Below are 19470 nucleotides of genomic sequence, written 5' to 3' on the forward strand. Positions count from 1 at the left end.
GCTTCTGACCTCACTCAAATTTGCAACACCCCGACACATGACAAAGGCTCTATCCTCGACCTTGTCATCTCCAAAGAAGACACCATTCAACTTGACTCAATCCAACCTTGTGACTGGTCAGACCACCATATTATCACATTCCTTATCAAGGAAAAAGTAAAACGCATCCCGGTGCAATACTCCATGCCCAAAGTTTGGAAAAGAGACATGAGGAAACTCAATCCAAACTCTCTTTCCCCTAACAGCTGCAATCTCCTACTCCCCCCTACCGACGTTACTGACGTTCAGTACCTAACTGACCACTATCTCAACGCCATGGCCTCAATAATCAATGAGGCCGCTCCAATGCAACTGAAAAGAGTATCCACTAAGATATCCAACCCTTGGTACAACGGGAGTCTCAATGAAGAGAGACGGGCTATGCGAACGGCAGAGCGCACCTGGAGATCAGTTCCCTCGACAGTGCATCTTAAAACTCTGAGGAAAAAGAGAAATGCATACTTCAGGAAAATAAAACGCTCAAAGTCAGAGTTCTTCAGACTCCAGCTAGACCAAGCAAAAAACCGTCCAAGTAAATTGTTCGAGCTAATCAGATCTCAATCTAAGGAACAACCCCCAGCTGTCGACATTATGAGCACTACTCCTTCCTGTGAAGATTTCTCGGCTTTCTTTAACAAAAAAACTGACAATATAAGGAGCAACCTCAATGACGCAAGCCTTTACTCAATACCCAACTGCATAACACCCAATAAACTAAAAAACAATGCGACATGGTCATCCTTTGACACCTCCTCTGAAGAAGAAATTGACAGAATACTCAGCACCCTGAAACCATCCAATCACCTCACTGACCCTCTTCCTGCTAACGCCGTAAAAGACTTCATCCCTTTGCTCCTCCCACTCTGGACTAAAATTATCAATAGCTCACTACAACAAGGAACTATCCCTGAATCCCTCAAAGTTGGACAAGTTACACCTTTACTGAAGAAACCAACAGCCGACCCCACTGATCTAAGCAATTACCGTCCGATTACCAACATTCCCACTCTCGCCAAACTTTTAGAAAAATGCGTCCAACTACAAATGACAAAGCACATAGAACAGTTTGATCTCCTCAACCCACATCAATCAGGCTTCCGAGCAGGGCACAGCACTGAAACAGCTATGACTCACATAATTGACGACGCCATCCAAATCTTAGATCAAAATAATACCTGCCTCCTCATCCTTCTTGATCTCTCTTCAGCATTCGACACAGTGAAACATGAGAACTTACTCGAACTCCTAAAGACAAGAATGGGTTTCTCTGGGACTGTGCTTCGTTGGTTCACCTCCTTTCTACACAACCGGTCTCAAAAATTCAAGAGCAAAAACTTGATGTCTTCCCCAGTACCGGTATCGTTAGGTGTCCCTCAAGGATCCTGCCTATCCCCTACTTTGTTCAACCTAGTTATGGAACCTCTCACCACCCTGCTACAAGCATCCAATGTACACTTTCACATGTACGCCGATGACACTCAATTATATCTCAAGTTACAATCCCCCAAAGACATTCTGAGTCTGAATTCAACGATCAGAAGCACCCAATCCTGGCTGGCCGATAACCACCTCAAACTCAATGCTATGAAGACTGAGTTCCTCCTAATCTCACCTCCCACGAAAATATCTTCCGCACAAACATGGCTTAAGCACCTAACAGCACTCAATGTCCAACCGACCATCGTGGACTCCGCAAAATCCTTAGGCATAACACTTGACACCAACCTCAACATGCAGCAGCATATCAGCAAGGCAACTAAGGGGGCGAACTTCCAAATAAATACCTTGAGGAAACTTAAACCCTTCCTCCCAGCAAAAGACTTCCAAACCGCAGTACAAGCACTAGTCATCCCTCGCATAGACTACGGCAGCGTGGTCCTCTGCGGCCTCCCCCTAACTACAACTGCACCCCTCAGAGCGTCACTAAACGCGGCAGCAAGACTCATCACTGGATCAAAAAAACATTTGCATATCTCCCCTGACTTTAAATCCTTGAACTGGCTGCCTCTTGAAGCCAGAATTCAGCTGAAAATTGCCTGCATGACGCACAAGGCTATACACCTGAAATCACCCAGCTACCTCACTCATAAGTTGACAATTTCCGGCGGGTCCAGAACTACCAGAAGTACAAAATCTTCTGCTGAAACCGAGAAGAATCCGGAAGGAAAAAACTTACAAACGCTCCTTCTCAGGAATGGCGCCTAGGATCTGGAACGCACTTCCTCCTGAAACCAGGCTCATCTCCTCCTCCCTTCTTTTTAAGAAAGAAGTCAAAAATATCCTTATGGCTAAATACACTTGAACAATTACGTTTGATTTACAGTGCGTCGATCAGTATTACCAGTATTCTATTATTATATAGCCTATATATTCCTATGCACGTGTGTTTTGACTTGTATTAGACTATAGTGCTTAGATTCTTGCTCCCTCATATCTGTATTTTTCTCTATTTCTGTATTATTTACATTGTATTGATGACCTAAGCTCCAACTATGCCATGCTACCGCATACCTGTACTATATGTAATATTTTTGCTATGTACATGAACTTGATGATCTACCTCCTTACTATGCCCCCTGTTCCCCTACCCTTCCACCTGCCTTTGTAAAGCGCTCTGTTATCTGCAAAGATCTTGTTCGCGCTATATAAAACTTTCAAAATAAAACTTTCAAAATAAGAAGAAATCAGTATACATGGACATGTGTTCACACAGGAGGACACCTAGGCACAATATTATACAACAGAGCAATAGTACATATTGTGGGGAGGAGGGCCAGCGGGGAAACAAATTTAAGGATAACAGAAAGCACACAAGACATGGAATGCCGGATCAGGGGGACAGAGGGACTTCAGGGTTGTCCACGAACGGTGGCGCACATAGATTTCCACGGTACGCGTTTCATTGGCTCCAGATACTATTCTATTTTCTAGGTTTGCCCCGCGCCACATACACAGTCTTCTCTCTGAACATACACCAGTCCATATTCTCCTTCCACACCGATACCGTGGGCGGGCGCTGGGAACCCCACAGCTGCGCTACATCTCTTTTGGCAATCATATTCCACAGGGTCGCCCACTGCGTCTGGGCCACACTATAATCATTCGGCTCCCACACATTCAATAGGCACCGCCTGGCTTCGGGCTGCAGCACCACCCCCGTGACTCTACCCATCACTGCATGTACATAATTCCAGAACTGCACCACCTCCGGACACTCCCAAAGTATATGGAGGAAAGTACCAAGCATCCCACAACCACGCTTACATAACTCGTCCGAGGAATAACCCATGCGAATCAGGTGCGGACCAGTGATATATACATGATGTAAGATCTTTAGCTGAATGAAACGGAGACGGGCGGGGATAGCGACTTCCTTAGGCGAGGATAGTGCAGTTTGCCAATCCTCGTCGTCCAGCTCCAAACCATCGCCGGTCCAGACCTCCCTAAGACGCACTAACAGATCCACTCGGGTGTTGATCAACTTCTTATATATCAGGGAAATGGTACTGTCGGGGACGTGGCCGTCAAGGAGCCTATCTTCAAGGGGGGAGGACTCGCGGACGACAGAACCTGCAGGGAGAACCGAACTCAAGGCATGGCGAATCTGTGTGTATCGGAAGAATTCCCTGTCGCTCAATTCATATTCTGTCTGTAGTGCCGCAAAGGTCTTGATTTTGCCCTTGACCCAAAGATCGCCCACACAGCTAATACCAATCATATCCCATTTTTCAAACCCTTTCGTTTTACAGAGACATCCCAACCTTTCAGAAGCATACAAGGGGGTCGCACAAGTCAATCGATCTCCCCAACCCACAGACGCATTCGCAGCATGCCACACTCGTACAGCAACCTTGGTAGGTCCAGATAAATCCTTGCCCGCCGCCTTGGAGTAGAGCGCCCTCCTGTAGTCCCCGCCCGGTAGCAAATACTTATCCATCTCGAACGCCGGGTTAGGAGCAGGCGCATATGTCGCATGATTAATCGCACTCAGTTGCGAGGCCCAATAGTAACGCCTAATATCCGGCAACGCTATACCCCCATCATACCAGGGAAGAGTGAGTTTAGCGAGGGAAATACGCGAACGTCCACCCCAAATTAACCGTCTCTGCAGGCTCTCTACCTCCCTAAAGTAGCTCGCCGGAATATCATCGAACGTATTCTGAAGTGCGTACAAAAACCTCGGCAGGGCCATCATTTTAAAAAGGGCTGCGCGCCCGAGCGGCGATAGCGGCAACCCGCGCCAGCGCTCAACGTCAAGTCTCAATCTTTGAAGGGGGGGGGGGGGGGCAGATTATGTGCGTAGCGAGCCGCAGGGTCTAAAGTTATAAAGATCCCCAGGTACTTGAAGCCCGTCGGAGAGACCCGAATGGGGCATCTGCGAGGCAAGGGAGGGAGACCGCCCGCAAGCACGTATACACAGGATTTAGCCCAGTTGATAACAAGGCCCGAATTTTTCCCAAACGAAGTGAGCACATCGAACAAAACATTAAGAGATTTTCGAGGGGACGCAAGGTACAATAAAATATCATCCGCGTAAAGCGAGACGCGATCCTCAAAGTCCGGGGACAACCGGATCCCCTTAAGCGAGGGCTCCCAGCACAACCAGGCAGCCAGCGGCTCAAGGGCGAGTGCGAAAAGCAGTGGTGACAACGGGCAGCCCTGTCGCGTGCCCCTCCCGAGAACAAAAGACTCTGAGACCCGACCATTCACCACCACCTGCGCCAGCGGCTCCGCATACAGAAGTTTCACCCAGCCGATGAACCCGGGGCAGAATCCGAATTTCACAAGAGCGGCCCAGAGATAAGGCCACTCAAGAGTATCAAAGGCCATCGTAGCATCCAAAGAAGCCAAGATGGCCGGTTCATGGAGTGACGCCACCCTCGCGAGAACACTGTGCAAGCGCCGCAGGTTAAGCACCGTGTTGCGATGCGGGATAAAACCGGACTGATCCGGATGGACCAGGTCGCTGATAACATTCGTCAGGCGGTTAGCTAATACCTTAGCCAGAATTTTCGGTTCAGCGTTTAGAAGTGAGATCGGTCTATAAGAAGAACAGCGATCCCGTGGCTTCCCTTCCTTGTGGATCACTACTATAGTAGCGAGACGCTGGTCACGTGTAAGGGAGCCAGAGTCGCGGGACTCTAGAAACATATCACGAAGATATGGAGCCAGTTTGTCTGGGCACAGTTTATACAGTTCAATGGGCAGACCATTAGTACCCAAGGCCTTGCCAGAGCGGATTGAACGAATGGCAGTAGCCACCTCATCAGCCGACAGCACCGCGTCCATCAGGTCTCTGTCAGCCGCAGACAGGCAGGGCAAAGTAATATCGCGAAGCAACAAATGAGAGTCAGCCTCAGGTCTGTCAGAGACCGGAGCATACACGGTTCGGAAGTGTTCCGCAAAGCATTCAACAATCGCAGCCGGGTCAGTCACGCACACTCCATCAAGGTTCTCAATCACAGGAACCACACGACTCGCCCTTTCTTTCTTGTCCAGCCACGCAATCAATTTACCCGCCTTATCCCCAACATCATACAGTCTGCCCTGCTGTTCCCTGCCCATGACCTTCGCAGCATCAGTAACCAGGGCCTTATAATCTAATTGTTTGAGGCTGAGGGAATGAAGTTTGGCACGGGACACCCCGCGCTCCAAGTCACTCTCCAGTGCGGTTATCTCGGCCTCCAGACGGACCACCTCTTCATGCTTACTTTTCTTGGCGGTGGCTATCAAAGATAAGGCCTGCCCACGTATCACAGTCTTAAACGCCTCCCATAACGATACAGAAGATGACACAGATCCCACATTTTCTACAAAATAATGATCAAGGGATTTCACCAATTCGGAACGGGTCTTGGGATTGCGAAGAAACCAGGGGTTTATAGGTGCGACCCGTCCCTCATTACTTATGGTAGTATCCATGCTAAGCCAGACTGGGGAGTGGTCGGATATGCCCCGGGCGAGGTGCCTCACCTCCCCAACGGAGGAGGACAGCGCCGCCGGCAACAGAATATAGTCGAGTCTGGACAGACTGCCATGGGCACCAGAGTAAAAGGTGTAGTGCCCCTGATTCGGGTGCAGCAACCTCCAACAGTCCACCAGACCAAATGTCTCCAGGAACCCACTTAACCAGGACTGCGACTTGGGGAGATCCCTGGGGGGGTAGCGATCCATGTCACCGGAGACAACCGAATTGAAGTCTCCGCCTATCACCAAAATGCCCTCGGGGAGCCCCAGTACTACACGCCCAAGATCAGCAAAAGTCGAGGTCTGTAGACCCGGTGGAACATAGACAGTGACAAATGAGACCGTCCTCCCCTCCCATCTACCAGTGAGAGCGGCATAGCGCCATCTATCGTCAAGAAGCACAGCATCAATTGCCAAGGGGAGGGAGGACCTGACGAGGATACCCACACCCCTAGAACCAGAGGTGAAGCCAGAATGTGCCACTAAACGATACCCTCGCCGATTCATAGCATGGCACGTGTTCCCAACCAGATGCGTTTCCTGCAACAACACAATATCGGGGGAGAGGCGCCGCAGTAGCTGCAACACCACACCTCGTTTTATCCTATCCCCCAACCCATTGACATTCCAACACATTAGTTTCAACCCACTAACCCCCATCCCAAAAAGATGTGCAGAGTCCACCCCACAACGAACACAATGATCTAATCAAGAAGAAATACGATACGTTGCCTTGAAAGAAACCCACAAACACCCAAGCACCCCCCACCACTCCCAACGAGAACCCGTTACAACGCCCCCCCACCCTGCACCCCTGCGTTAGACTCAAAAGCCACCCTAACTTGCAGTGTGTCTGTCGCCCCATCATTAAACTAGCCTACGAAAAGAAACCCCTGAGGAGGAAAGAGTCCCACTCCCCCCGCCACCCCCGGGTACATAGCAATTGGACACAGTATTAGAAGAAATATCGAACCCAGCCGAACAGTACGTGAATGTGCAGAAATCAGGAAACATAATGTCACTCTTGTTCCGATACGCCGCCCTCGGCTCCACCCGGATGCCCGGTTGAGTCAGTCTGTTTGGGGAGGGTATCCAGCCAGTCACTAACTCCGTCAGGACGATCAAAGAAGAAAGTCCGGTCTTCATATTCGACACGCAGCCTGGTAGGAAAGAGCATTGCGTATTTCAGGCCCAAGTCTCTCAGCCTCCGTTTCACTCCCTGAAACCCCATTCTTTGTCTCTGAACAAGCTGCGTGAAGTCCGGGTAGAAACTCACCGTCGTGTTCTCAAATTTGATGGGGCCACTTACTCTCGAGGCCTGTAGAATGGTGTCTCTGTCATTAAAAATGAAGATCCTGGCAATGACAAGTCTCGGCGTGGCGCCCGACTTCGGTTTTCCGCCCGGCACTCGATGGGCACGCTCCACAGCAAAGAATTTACTCAGGCCTGTGGGGGCCAGGTGATTCAAGACGATGTCCTCTACGAGAAGATCAGTTGCCGAGGCACCAGAGGTTTCAGGGACCCCGACAAGGCGTATGTTGTTGCGCCGGGCCCTATTTTCAAAATCCTCCAGGCGATGGACCATGAGATCGTTGGAGGAGCGCAAGCGTCCAACTTCCGTCTGCAGATCAGAGACATCGGTCGTGAGGCTAGAAGTCTTCAGGTCCAGAGACTTGACCCTTTCATTGGTCTTCGACAAATCAGCTCTGATCAAAGTAACATCAACTGCTACAGTGTCTATTTTGAGAGCTAGAGCCTCATATTGCTGACCAATGGAAGTCTGCATGTTGGCAATGGCGCCCATGACGTCCTGCAAGGTCAATTCGGCCAACGTAGTCGGATCGTCAGTGGGGCCCTCAAAAGCTCGATTGGCACCACCGGGGGACCCCTTGGGTTGGGTATAGCGATCCATGACGTTGGTTTGAACCGGTCCCCCGCGTAGAGGCGTTTTAGGCTTCCGCTTCTCGTTGTCAGGCCTGGTGGTCATGTTGAATGGGGAGCCCCGAGGGGGCCCGCGAGACCTGGTGAAAATGGCCGCGCACCCCCAGACCACTGCAAATAACGAAGGTGGGCTGAAAGGGCAGAAGCAGCAGCTCAGCCCAACACCCAAACCCTCAGAACAGTTGGCGTACAGTCAGGTAGCAAAATCAGGCTGGACCCCGATGGAGGAGCGAGGCAATCACGCCGTCGGAGAAGGCAGCGGCCCAGAAACGAAACCGAAAGTCAACTCAGGGCAACAGGGGAAACCCCTCAGGCCGCTGTTGTTCAATTACTCCCCGGCGTCTTGATGTGCCAGCTCCCGGTGTCGCCGTGGGGCGGGCCTCCAAAAACTCTGGTCGGCGTATCTGCGGTTCCCGAAGTCCAAATGAAATTTTGAAAACAGCTTAGGTATCAGCCGAGGTTCATCTGCAAGAAACCGTGGTCAAAGTCAGGATATCTTTCAGGATATATGCGGAGGGCAGCGAGGGACTCGGGAGCCCTGTGCTTACGCGGCCATCCTGGATGCGCGCGTAGCTCCTCCTCAAGGATTACTACTATTGAGAGTGTTTTTTATTATCAGCTGTCGCTCTCTCGGCCTCCTAATCTCTTTATGTCGCTCAATGGTTCCCTTCTTACTTTCTTTCCCACTGCCAGGGTGGTCCACCCCCCTTCCTCACCAGCCTGACCACCTGGACATAGCAATGGAGCTTTGCCTGGGCCTTGGACGGCACTTGGCTGCAGGAGACGCTGCAACCTTACGGGACGGGGTCTTGAAGCGACAGTGCCCAAAAAAGTCATACTTCGAACTGTGACTCATCCAACTCGGTTTCCGGCCAAAACAGAGCTGCATCCCACGTGGCGAGTCTACAATGCAAGGCTTTCCAAGGATGAGGTCATTGTCGACGTGCCGTAAGGGGGTGAGATGAGCATTTCTAAGAATACACGTGCCAAGGGATAGTTACCTCATGTCCTCGGTAGACGCTGTTCTCCTGGTTTTACCGAGCAGCAGTCTCCGGGGAAGAAAAGCTGGATGATCCTTTGCAGATTGTTTAAAACAAACAAAAACCAGGATATTCTACGTGTGGCACATCAACGCGGTCGGGCAGAAATGGCTGCCGCAGAGCTCCGAAATTTTCGGAATCGGGGGCGTGTTTTTAGGTTTGAGTGACGGATGACGTCACAGATAGAAAGAACCTCAAAAACACGCCCCCGAATCCGAAAAAGACGGGGCTTAAAGGGAGTGACGCCCCTCTCCTCCAATGGCTGGCCAGCATTTACGAGGCCAGCCAATGGAGAAGAGGGGCGGGTTCAAGCCCCCTACACCAAGAAACAAAATCTTCGGAGCTCCGCCCACTGCTTACAGCAGTGCGACGAGTCCTCCACCTAAAAAGGGTATAAAAGAGCTTGCTCGAAAGAGAAAAAAGTTGGCTCCACGGATTTTATTTTGCACCACGACATGCTGTCGGAATGAACACTTTTATGGTGCTAGAGACTTTGAAATATTTGTGGACTTTAACTTTGATGGAGCAGAGAGGATGATTGATTTCAGAGATTTTATGTTAGAAGGGAGGCATTGTGGAGAATAGAGAGTCAGACAGCTTTAAGGAACCAGTCTAATGTGGCTCTGTCATTCGCCTATGACAGATTGGTAATATGATTTTCTAATTTTATTTCTTAATATATACTAAATAAATGCTTAGTTTGTGCTTATCTGGAGAAAATGCTATATATTCTTTACCTTATTGAAACTTAGATAAATTATATAAAATATAAACTTGAGTCTGTTTTTATTTCGATTTTATAAAAGTCATTACAAAATTTAATGTTAAAGTTATGGGAATAATATGATTGAGCTGGTCTTAATCGCCATCAACTGACTTCTACTAGTTGGTCCATCGACCGAATAGCGGAGTATCTTGATGTATTATTTCCTCTTCATACAGGCTAGTAGATAACTTAGAAATGTATATAATGTATGAGCCCAACACCAGGTGGCGATCTATTGCTAAGTGTACAATCTGCAGCTCATATGCCTTGAACAGTATAGTTCTTAGGTACCCCGCTATCCAGCAGCCCACCCTCTTTGTCATTGATTCAGGGGCAGTGTGGTGTGTGAATGTGTGACTTGCGGTGTTATGGGCTCCACCGATGAGTAAAGGATGAATTATTGCTCCTGAGTTAAGGGAAACAAGTTTGAGGGTATGTTAGAAAGCTCAATTCCATCAGTGGTACACAGATGTCAAAAGTGAGCACTTGCGTTAGCCATAGAGCTAACATTATCATTTTATTATAATACGTAAACTGGACCATCACGGTGTTCTTGGGAGCATGCAGGTGACCTAGCACCATGGAATGTGCCCCATATATTGTGCAAGAGACGATACTCATAGCTTTGCTCTAGAGAATGTGCATCATATTATACAATGGGATATTCTCCGACTATTGTGCAAGATAACATGTCCATCACAATGTGCCATGGAATACTGCCATGCTTTTGTACATGTGCAAGGTACTATTCCAATAACATTCTGCCATCTGGGGGCTGTGTCACACAGCAGCTGCTTCCCCAGAGCTCCTTCCCTGGGAAAGATGCGTGAATGTCGCCCGGGTAGAGGAGCCCTGGAGAGGAAATGGGAAATTAAAACAGAAGATTGTCTGCCGGACACACAGCGAGGCTATGGTGGGACGAGCAATTACTGATCAGTAATTGCACCCCAGCGATGTTTGTTGTTTGCCCTCTACCCTCAATGAGGATTAATTTTGTACCTCGTTGATAAGCTCTTTTTATTTCAAGCGGAAAAGGCACACGCATTCTGTAGACCTGCCAACCGAAAACGAGCCAGGAGCAAAATCAGAAATGGTGCGCTGCAACCAGTATAGAGCGGCAGGAGAGAATGAGTACATGTAAGAGGGCTAGTCACTATGGGAGGGAACTAAGCACACAAAGGAGGGACAAATTAAACAAATGCACCAATGAAGTGCCAGAATTTTATAACGTCACACAAATAACGAATAGAAAGCACGGGCAAAACAAAAAGCCGACATAAGCATGCCTTGCAGAGCAGAGCATGCACGCTGTCCCTAGGCTCAACCTAAAAAAGAAGGTTTTGACCTGCCAGGTCCACTTTGGGAGGTTTAAAGCTGTCTAGACAGGCTGTAGTGGCAGAACTATGGTCTTGTTTTCACCATGTCACTGTAGTGGTCTGTCACTGTAGTACTACAAGTCCACTCGTGGGGTCAGAGCACATGCACCGGGTTCCTAGAGTAGGGTCCAGTGCACTACAGATAAGAAAAACCTGTATCAGCCCAAAAACTTCGAAGGGGAGTTCATACAAAAAGAGGTCCTTTCCACAAACCTAAATGATGGCACAATACAAACCCACTGTAAAGCCAGTGGCCATCTCAGTACAAACCGAGGTGCATGTGGTCATCGGTTAGTGGTCACCTAGCTTGCAAAATATAAACTTACTTAAAAAGAACCCTTCAGAAGAATTGCCAGTGACAAGAGTGCAATTCAAAAGCTACATAAGAGGAGACCCACAAAGGTGCAAGCAGTTGAACTTTCTGATGCAAAGGAAAGAAACGATTGGTGAAAAACATACAACAGAATTTGTGAGAAAAGACTTTGCAGAGCACCAGAAGGTGAGGAAAGGGACCATCTACACTGAGCCTTCCATCTGTAAACTATTTTATGCAGGCCATGTTATATATCACCATGTATACTCATTCTTAACCAGCAGTAAACCTTACACTGATGTGGATGTACAAACTGAGAAATCATCCACTGAAAGCCGGGTCTTCACTTAGCAGATGTTCAAAGAAAAACAGTTCTCCACCAAATGACCAACATCAAAACATGAAATAGTGAGAACAGAAGATTACAGTTGTTGAATCAAAGAATTCAAAAGCTCAGGAAAGGTCATAATGTGGGTTGTACACAGGTACAGGTTTTCAATTCCTTGTCCTATATATGAAGTTGTATGCGTTGAATACAGAAAAAGCGTAAACATGCAAAAGTGTGGTAATATCAAATCATGCAACTCAAATTGACTAATATATGAGGATTTGCCCTCTAAAAAGATTTTAAACGTTCAACGCTACCCAGTTATTTTTAAAACCACCTCACTCCATGAGTGAGAACTTCGGATGACGACGCCCTAAGATGAATTGTCTTAAGAATGAATCTAACAGACTTTCTTTCAACTGTTCATATTTAATGCTTACCTTATGTTTTTGGATAAGATGAAAATCCTTTCCATAAATTAGAAGTCCATGCTCAAAATTTCTGCATTCATCTTCAGTCCATGCAGCCATATCATCTGTAAAGTGCAGGAAAATATCACCATCAATTATGAAATTAGCACCCTATTGTGAATTTGAACTGGCCCGTTTTAAACTAGTTTAAAATGTCACATAAAATTGCAAACAAGGATTTTTCATCAACAAATTGCTATTATCAAAAATATTGGGAGACTACTACACAATAATAGCCAAGGGGGCAGATTATTAGATCATAATGGGTAAAGAAAGGATTACTAGCTGAAGGAAATGAGATAGTTGATAATGATGCCTCCGAACAAAGGCAAGTTGTTTGACCAAGTCAAAATATAATTTAGTGAAACAAACTACCACACAATGTCTGCTGAATAGGAGTTACAACAAATATCTGGTTGATCGGAAACTATCCTCTAGGATTCCTTAAATGTGTTAAAGAGAGCTGCAGTGCAGTGCAGAGAAAAAAAAAAGAAAACAAGCGACGGCAGGGTAAAAATATGTTCATGTGGAAGAATTAGAAGAGTGTACAGAAGCTGTGGCCCCCTAGTCAGCCTCATCTTTCTGTGGGCCATAGTGTGCCTTATTTCTTTTTTTCTTGTATACTTGAGCTACAAGTCTACCAAAGGTGCTTTGGGTTTCTGCTGTGGAATTGGCCTATAGACCAGACTCTAGTGTATGTCAATTGCTCCCCCTCATCTCTTAGAATATGGTAGACGGGTGATGGATATGAATTAACCTTGCAGGTGGTGGGAGTAAATTACATTCACAGAATAGAAGGGGAAAATCCAAAACTACTAAGAGGGTCCATCTTCCTACAGGGAATGGACTTTGAAGTTGATCACCGACCAGGGACTGCTCATGCCAATGTAGATGGACTTTCCAGGTTCTTCCACTTAAACAATTAAAACTCCCTAGGGCAAGGTTAGTCTCATCACCTTTCGTTTGGGGGGTGGGGGGGTTGTGTGAGAAAGTGCCATCTTTCTTGCATGATATGCCCCCACTTTTTGCTAAATTGCTGATGTGCTTTGACTGAGTGTGCCCTGGGCTCCTGACAACCAGGTGCCCAGGGCCTGTGTTCCTTTCCTAAAACTGTGCTGAAACTGAAACCCAATTGGCATCTCTGGCCACCTGTCAGGCCCTGGTAAATGGTACCCTAGGTACCCAGGGCCTTGTGACCAGAGAAGACCCCTAAGGGCTGCAGCACTTATTGTGCCACCCTTAGGGGCACTGTACCCTGACACCCACACACCGCCTTTGCAGGCTGAGTGTCTTGGTGCAGAACTAAACAAAGAGTCGACATGGCACACATTTCTGTGTGCCATGCCCACAAACACACTGCCCTGGCATCCATCAGTCACCCCTCTAGCTGGTGCACTATGCCAGTGGTGTGGGCACAGGTGCATGATCCCTGTGCCCCTACAGTACCCAGGGCCATTCCTGGGCACTGTAAGTGCAGTGCTGCCATTGAGAGTATACGGTGCTGGGAGGTTGTCATTACGAACTCCACAGCACCATGATGGCTTCACTGAAGACTGAGAAGTTTGATATCAAACTTCTCAGCACATTCAACCCACACTGAGGCCAGTGTGGGATTTAATGCCAAATGCACGACAGAGGGCAACTTAAGAGTTGCCTCCTGAACCTAACCTACAATCCACGTCTGGGCTGAGAGGCTGCCACACAGCAGACATGTTGCTGGACCCCTGGGTAGAGAGCCATCCACTCTCCTGGGCCTGCAACAATGCACGTCCTGGGCGAGGTGCTAGGTCTCCTCCCCCAGGATGGACAGGGGGAGCTTCAAAGGCATGCCGCCTTTGTGAGCTTCTCCAGGCCACTTGCTGTTCTCAGCAACTGTCCCCCACCAGTTCTGACCCTCAACTCTGGCGGGAAGACTGGCGGGAAACCCTGCGTGAGGAAAGGGGGTGTGCCAGCCTGTGCCAACTCCATCCCATAAGTGGGAGAGGCGAGGTGAAGCACAACTGCGGGCTTCGGCCATCATGAGGATGGGGAGCCCTGCCCAATCAGAGATAGGCTCCTGCTCCCCTCCCACAGGAGAGGAGCAGGATAGGGGGTGTACTCACCTCCAGGACAGGGACCAATTGGTCTCTGCCCTTACCCTACCTGTAACGGCCCGAAATGTAGTATTTAGGGGCACCCTGAACCTTCCTTCCTCAGATCCCGACTTGAAAATAAGAAAGAAGATCAAGAGGAAGACCACCTGCTGTGCGGCTGCTAACAAGAGGACAACACCAACTGACTTGGCCCCAGCCCTACAGGCCTATTGATCCTTGAACCTGCTCCTGCTAAATCCCGGCGTCTCCTGCGGACAGCAACCTTGAAAACCCCGGAGGACCTGCCTGCCTTGACCCTCTTAGAGACTGGGACTCCCATGAGCAGTGGTTCTGCTCAAACAGCAATACCCCTAGTGCCAGCCAGGAACCGCAAATCCAGCACATTCTGCACCCACCGAGCCCGGCCTGTGCTGACAAAGACCCTGAGGACGTCCCCCCGGCGATTCTGAACCGGAATTCAGTGCCCAAGGACCCTCCTCGATGACCCCGATGATGCCTGCAGCCTCACTGCAAGGACCCCTCCAATCGCGACCAGCAGAGGGTAAGTTTCCCAACCTCAAAAGACAGACACCCCTGCACCTGGCGCCCCACGGCTCCCCGTGCCCAACTCCTGGGTGCCTACCTATCCTCCAAGATCCTAACTTACCCCTCGAAGTGTTCGTCGCTCCTGAAGAATCCCGTCCCCAGGCCTGCAGCCTTTGTTCACCTTCCAAGTTCTTCATTGAACAACACTGAGTGCCCGACGGCTCAAAAGCACCCTGCACCCAGCCGCCCGAGTGCCCCTGGCAGTGCAACCTTGGTCCTAACCTACTTCCCCATTTGCCCTGAGCAAGTGATCAGGAGCCCCGCTCCCACAACCGCGCGGCCTGCTTGCCAGCAGCCACCAACCGAAGGCCCCCTGCCTCTCATTGGATAACATTGGGCCTAACTACCTCTGCACCCGGCTGCCCCTGTGCCGCTGAGGGTGTACCAACTGTATCTACCTGACCCTGGGAGACCCTTGAGTCTATGCCCAGAACCTTAACTCTGCCAGTCGAGTACTTACCCAAAAGCCGATAACTCACTTTTCTTCCATAGGGCAACATTGACTGGTTTCACTTGGAAATTCTTTTAAGTGTGGAGTTTTGGAACTTTAAAATATTCACCTAAAATCAGCTGAAAAACGAATTCCGATTTAGTCACCTATTATCAGGAGAGAACCCAGTGCTGCATCTTTTAGCCCAGCCCTGACCCTGAAAAGTCATTTTAACCATACTTACCAGTATCTTAAATTTCCTTCCATAGGAATCCATTGTCTGGTTTTCACCAGAAAAGTTTCTAAGTGTCGATTTATCAAACTACAAATATTCTTTAAAAATCGCCTGTATGACTCAAACACATTCTTTCAACTGTTTACAGGAGATACACCAGTGCTGGATCCAGGAACCAACACAGAGCAAGAAAAAAAAGATAACGATAACACTACTTACCTGCTAAGTGAATTTTCTCCTATAGGATAACATTGGTGATTCTATGTGAAAAGGTTTGGGTCAACTTTTAAAATACAATAATATTTCTTAAAAATCACTACTGTAACCAAAACGCTTTTACTTAACTGTTTACAGGAAATGTCCCAGGACGGAATCTAGGATCCAGTCCTGTGGTTAGAAAAGTAATCTACAAAGTAACGAATTGCATTTAACTAGAAATTCCCCTTGAGCTCAATGTTGCATTGTTTGAAATTGTGTTGCCTATTGCAACAACTGTAACTATTATAATCAAAAAGTCTATTGCCTATTTGAAAAGTATTTAACTAAAGCAACTCATCCTGATAAAGTATATTTTGATAACTTGTGGGTTCTAAAATAAAACAACTAGATATTTTATACAAATCAATTGGCCTTGAGTTCAGTTCTTGAGTGTGTGAGACCATTTGCTGACTGAGTGTGTGCAACAAATGCTTTACACTGTCCTCTGATACTGCCTTACTGCCGGACCAAGCTAACACTTTAGAGAGTAAGGTTATATGTAACTTTAGCCTCTGTCAAACCTCTGGGGACTGTGGATTCTGTACACACTGTACCTTACTTTGGTCCAGTATATACAGAGCCACTTTCTTACAATCAAGCAAGCCCATTTTTGGTGCTCTCGGTTTTTTAAATAAAACAGTTGGTCTCGGCTGGCAGTGCTGTGACCCAGGGAAAGATGGAAGCACTAACCTACACTTCAAGGAGCCAAGTATTGCAGTGGGTGTCACTGGCACCAGAAAATCTTGATTGCGATGGGTAGATCCCAAGAAACAGGTGGCTAAAAGAAAATACATCAGTCCCACTTAAAGGCACAGGAATTAGACCCTTGACTTGACCCTGGAATTCAGGTGACAGGACAGTGCCCATAACTGGACGTCAGTGACTCAACATTAAGTCACTAGAACATGATCCACTGGGAACACACAAGAATTACCTTTACTGGGGGATGATCATAGTTGTTTATATTGTGAGATTTTGGGATCTACATTTTTAGGGTATTTAAACTTTATTTTCTTAACAAAAAGAAAGCAGTGACTGGGCACCGATGTTATTTAGTCTTATTTACTCAGCCATACTGAAACAGACTTTCAAACCTCAATCTTCTGGAATACATCCTCATTCCTTGAACACACTATAAAGAGAATTAAACGTATAAAGAGTAACTTGACAAGCCAACTGAAATGAAACAGTATTGTGGCTATGGGGGGCAATGGAAAGAGTACCAAAAACTGCATACTGCATAGTAGAGGACTATGGCAGGGACCCAAGAAAAGGCCACACAGTGAATAAGCAGCCGATTCAGGTGGCCATACAGTATGTATACAGGCACCAGTGTTTTTAAGAGAGCCAGTCAGCTAAGTTGGAGGATTCTACCCAACAATACTGGCAACAAGGCCCATCCTGCAGAGTCTCCTGGATAGTTAGTGACAGGCAAAGAAAATCAGAACACCATCTTTGCCTTAGTCCACATATGCCTCGCTTGCAGAGAAAGCAGAAGAAAAGCTTGGATTAAAGAGCATGGCCAGCCTACTTTTAGGGCATGATCCATGGATCAGGTCTTTAGCAAGTAGGACGAGGAGGTACAGAGTTTGGGCCTTTATGCTGTAAATAAGTCAGCATATGGAGTTCCCAGGCTTCAAGGATGTCTGACATAAATTAGCCATAGCACCCACTTGTTTTCAATGGAATGCTTGTGACGTTAGTCTTCCACTTCTGCAGGCCTGGTAGATACAGTACGGATGGTGTGTGTCACACACCATTGCCAGATAGCTTGTGCTCTATTCACTTGTTCTAGTTTGTTAGTAAGTTGAGTGAATGCATGCTCACTGTGACCTTCAGGAGGAGGCTGATTAGGAGGGAGTGCTCTAAGATGCAGCAATCAGGCGATTTATGCTCAGATGTAGGATTACTTTTCCCGGAACTGGGACTGTCCACATTGGCTCCTCAACCTTCCAGCGAGGCACCCATTACAATGGTTTATGTTGGAGCTTTTGAAAAGTAGCTTCCAAGAGCATTTCTTTCTTTCATCACCATACTAGGGACCGAACGAATTTCATGTCCACCGGATTCCTGTCCTCCCATTGGTGTGATATTTGAAACCACTTGTTTTCTACACACACTTAAAGAGTACATATGCATCTGGCATTGTGTATGAGGATGCAGGATGCCATGCTGTCTAAAAGAAAAAACTTGCTCTACTACTTAAAATGGTCATTCAGGAGATGGCATTTTCTCTGTATAGATGATAGTCTGTCCTCATAAGGAAACTGTAGAAAAAGGCCCCTTTTTGTCATGTGACCCCACATTTTTCTACCAATACTGATGTTTTCGACTGAAAGTGAAATTGAAGCGCGCTACCAAGCCCTAGTGCCAATACGCTTTACCTAAACAAAGTAAACAGACAGAATTGTGATACAATTGGCACACCATATAGCACCCCTGGTAGTACCTAGTAAATGGTGCCCCCTGGTCTACAAGGCAGTGGTACTACAGTGGGTACCCTAAGGGCTGCAGCATGTGATGCCACCCAAGCGAACTTCCATACAAATTGCCTTCAGACTGCAATTGCAGGCTGCGGACATGGTGCAAAGCAAGGTGGAAGCGTGACATGGTACACACCCGTGTGCCAGGCACAAGTAACTACATATGTGAGTCACCCCTACAGCAGGCCTAATAGCCTATGGTGGGGTGCATTACATCTTATGCATGAGCAGATATGCCCCTGATATCTAGTCCAGATTACAAGATAAGTGAACAGGGAAGCCATGTTAAGCTATGTACCGGCCACTGATCAATATGAGTTACCTAGCTACATAATGGCATCACTGAAACCTATGGTGCTTGATATCAAACACTTTGTCTAAATAAATCCATACTGATTCCAGTACTGGTATTATGACCTGCACCCAGAGGGCATCCTGAAGGTTCCCCTGAAACGTACTAGTCCTCTAGTGTGCTGGCTGACTGGTCCTGTACAACCTGCCACCACAGATGAGTTTCTGACCCTCTGAGGTGAAAGCCTGCGCTCTCAGGAGGTAATGAACATTGCTTGCTCTGGCAAGAGGGATTATCACCTCCTCCCAGAAGATGGCTAGTGGATCTGCATATCAAGGCCTTCAAAGTACCTGCTGCCTTTGATGTGCAACCCTGGCTTCCTCCAGACCTGGAAAATGCCAGCCTCTGCCATGTGGCCCATTTAGCACCAGGACAGACAGGAAAGTAACTATGCAGTAGGAGTGTTGAATACACATGCTAGTCACACCCCTAAAGAGGGTTACCAGATGTGCTTCACGAAAGAATGGCCCCACCATATTGTGGAGAAGTGTGGCTCACTGGTTAGAAGCGGCAGACCCTGAAGCAGAGGTCGGCCCGGGACCAGGGTTCAATTCCAGACACGGCAGGGTCTAGGGTCAATGTCCGCAAACTCGATAATTCTCGCCGAGGTGCTTACGCTAACCATGGGTCCCACTCTGCAACTCTGGGCAACAGCTTGCTTAATCTCCACAACGGCCCCATCAACGCCGGGGGTGCCCAGGAGGGACCATCTCACGGGGAAAGCCAGGACGGGTTCCCCAGCGGTATACAGCGCCAGGACACCCCGAGATGGGGTAACAGTGCACTTTACAAGT

At 47.9% G+C, this 19470-nt stretch overlaps 1 protein-coding gene across 7 annotated transcripts in view; it reads right to left on the reverse strand.

The window, feature by feature from the left end:
* Positions 1–19470, reverse strand: part of MIER3 (MIER family member 3) — a 357073-nt gene that overhangs the window by 51411 nt on the left and 286192 nt on the right. For all 7 annotated transcript variants that reach the window (XM_078675116.1, XM_078675117.1, XM_078675121.1 and 4 more), the window contains one exon: positions 12211–12305. In XM_078675116.1, the coding sequence (XP_078531242.1) occupies positions 12211–12305 (95 nt within the window). The remainder of the gene's footprint in view (positions 1–12210; positions 12306–19470) is intronic.

The sequence above is a fragment of the Lissotriton helveticus genome, chromosome 2_1, assembly GCF_964261635.1.
Source record: "Lissotriton helveticus chromosome 2_1, aLisHel1.1, whole genome shotgun sequence".
NCBI lineage: Eukaryota > Metazoa > Chordata > Amphibia > Caudata > Salamandridae > Lissotriton > Lissotriton helveticus.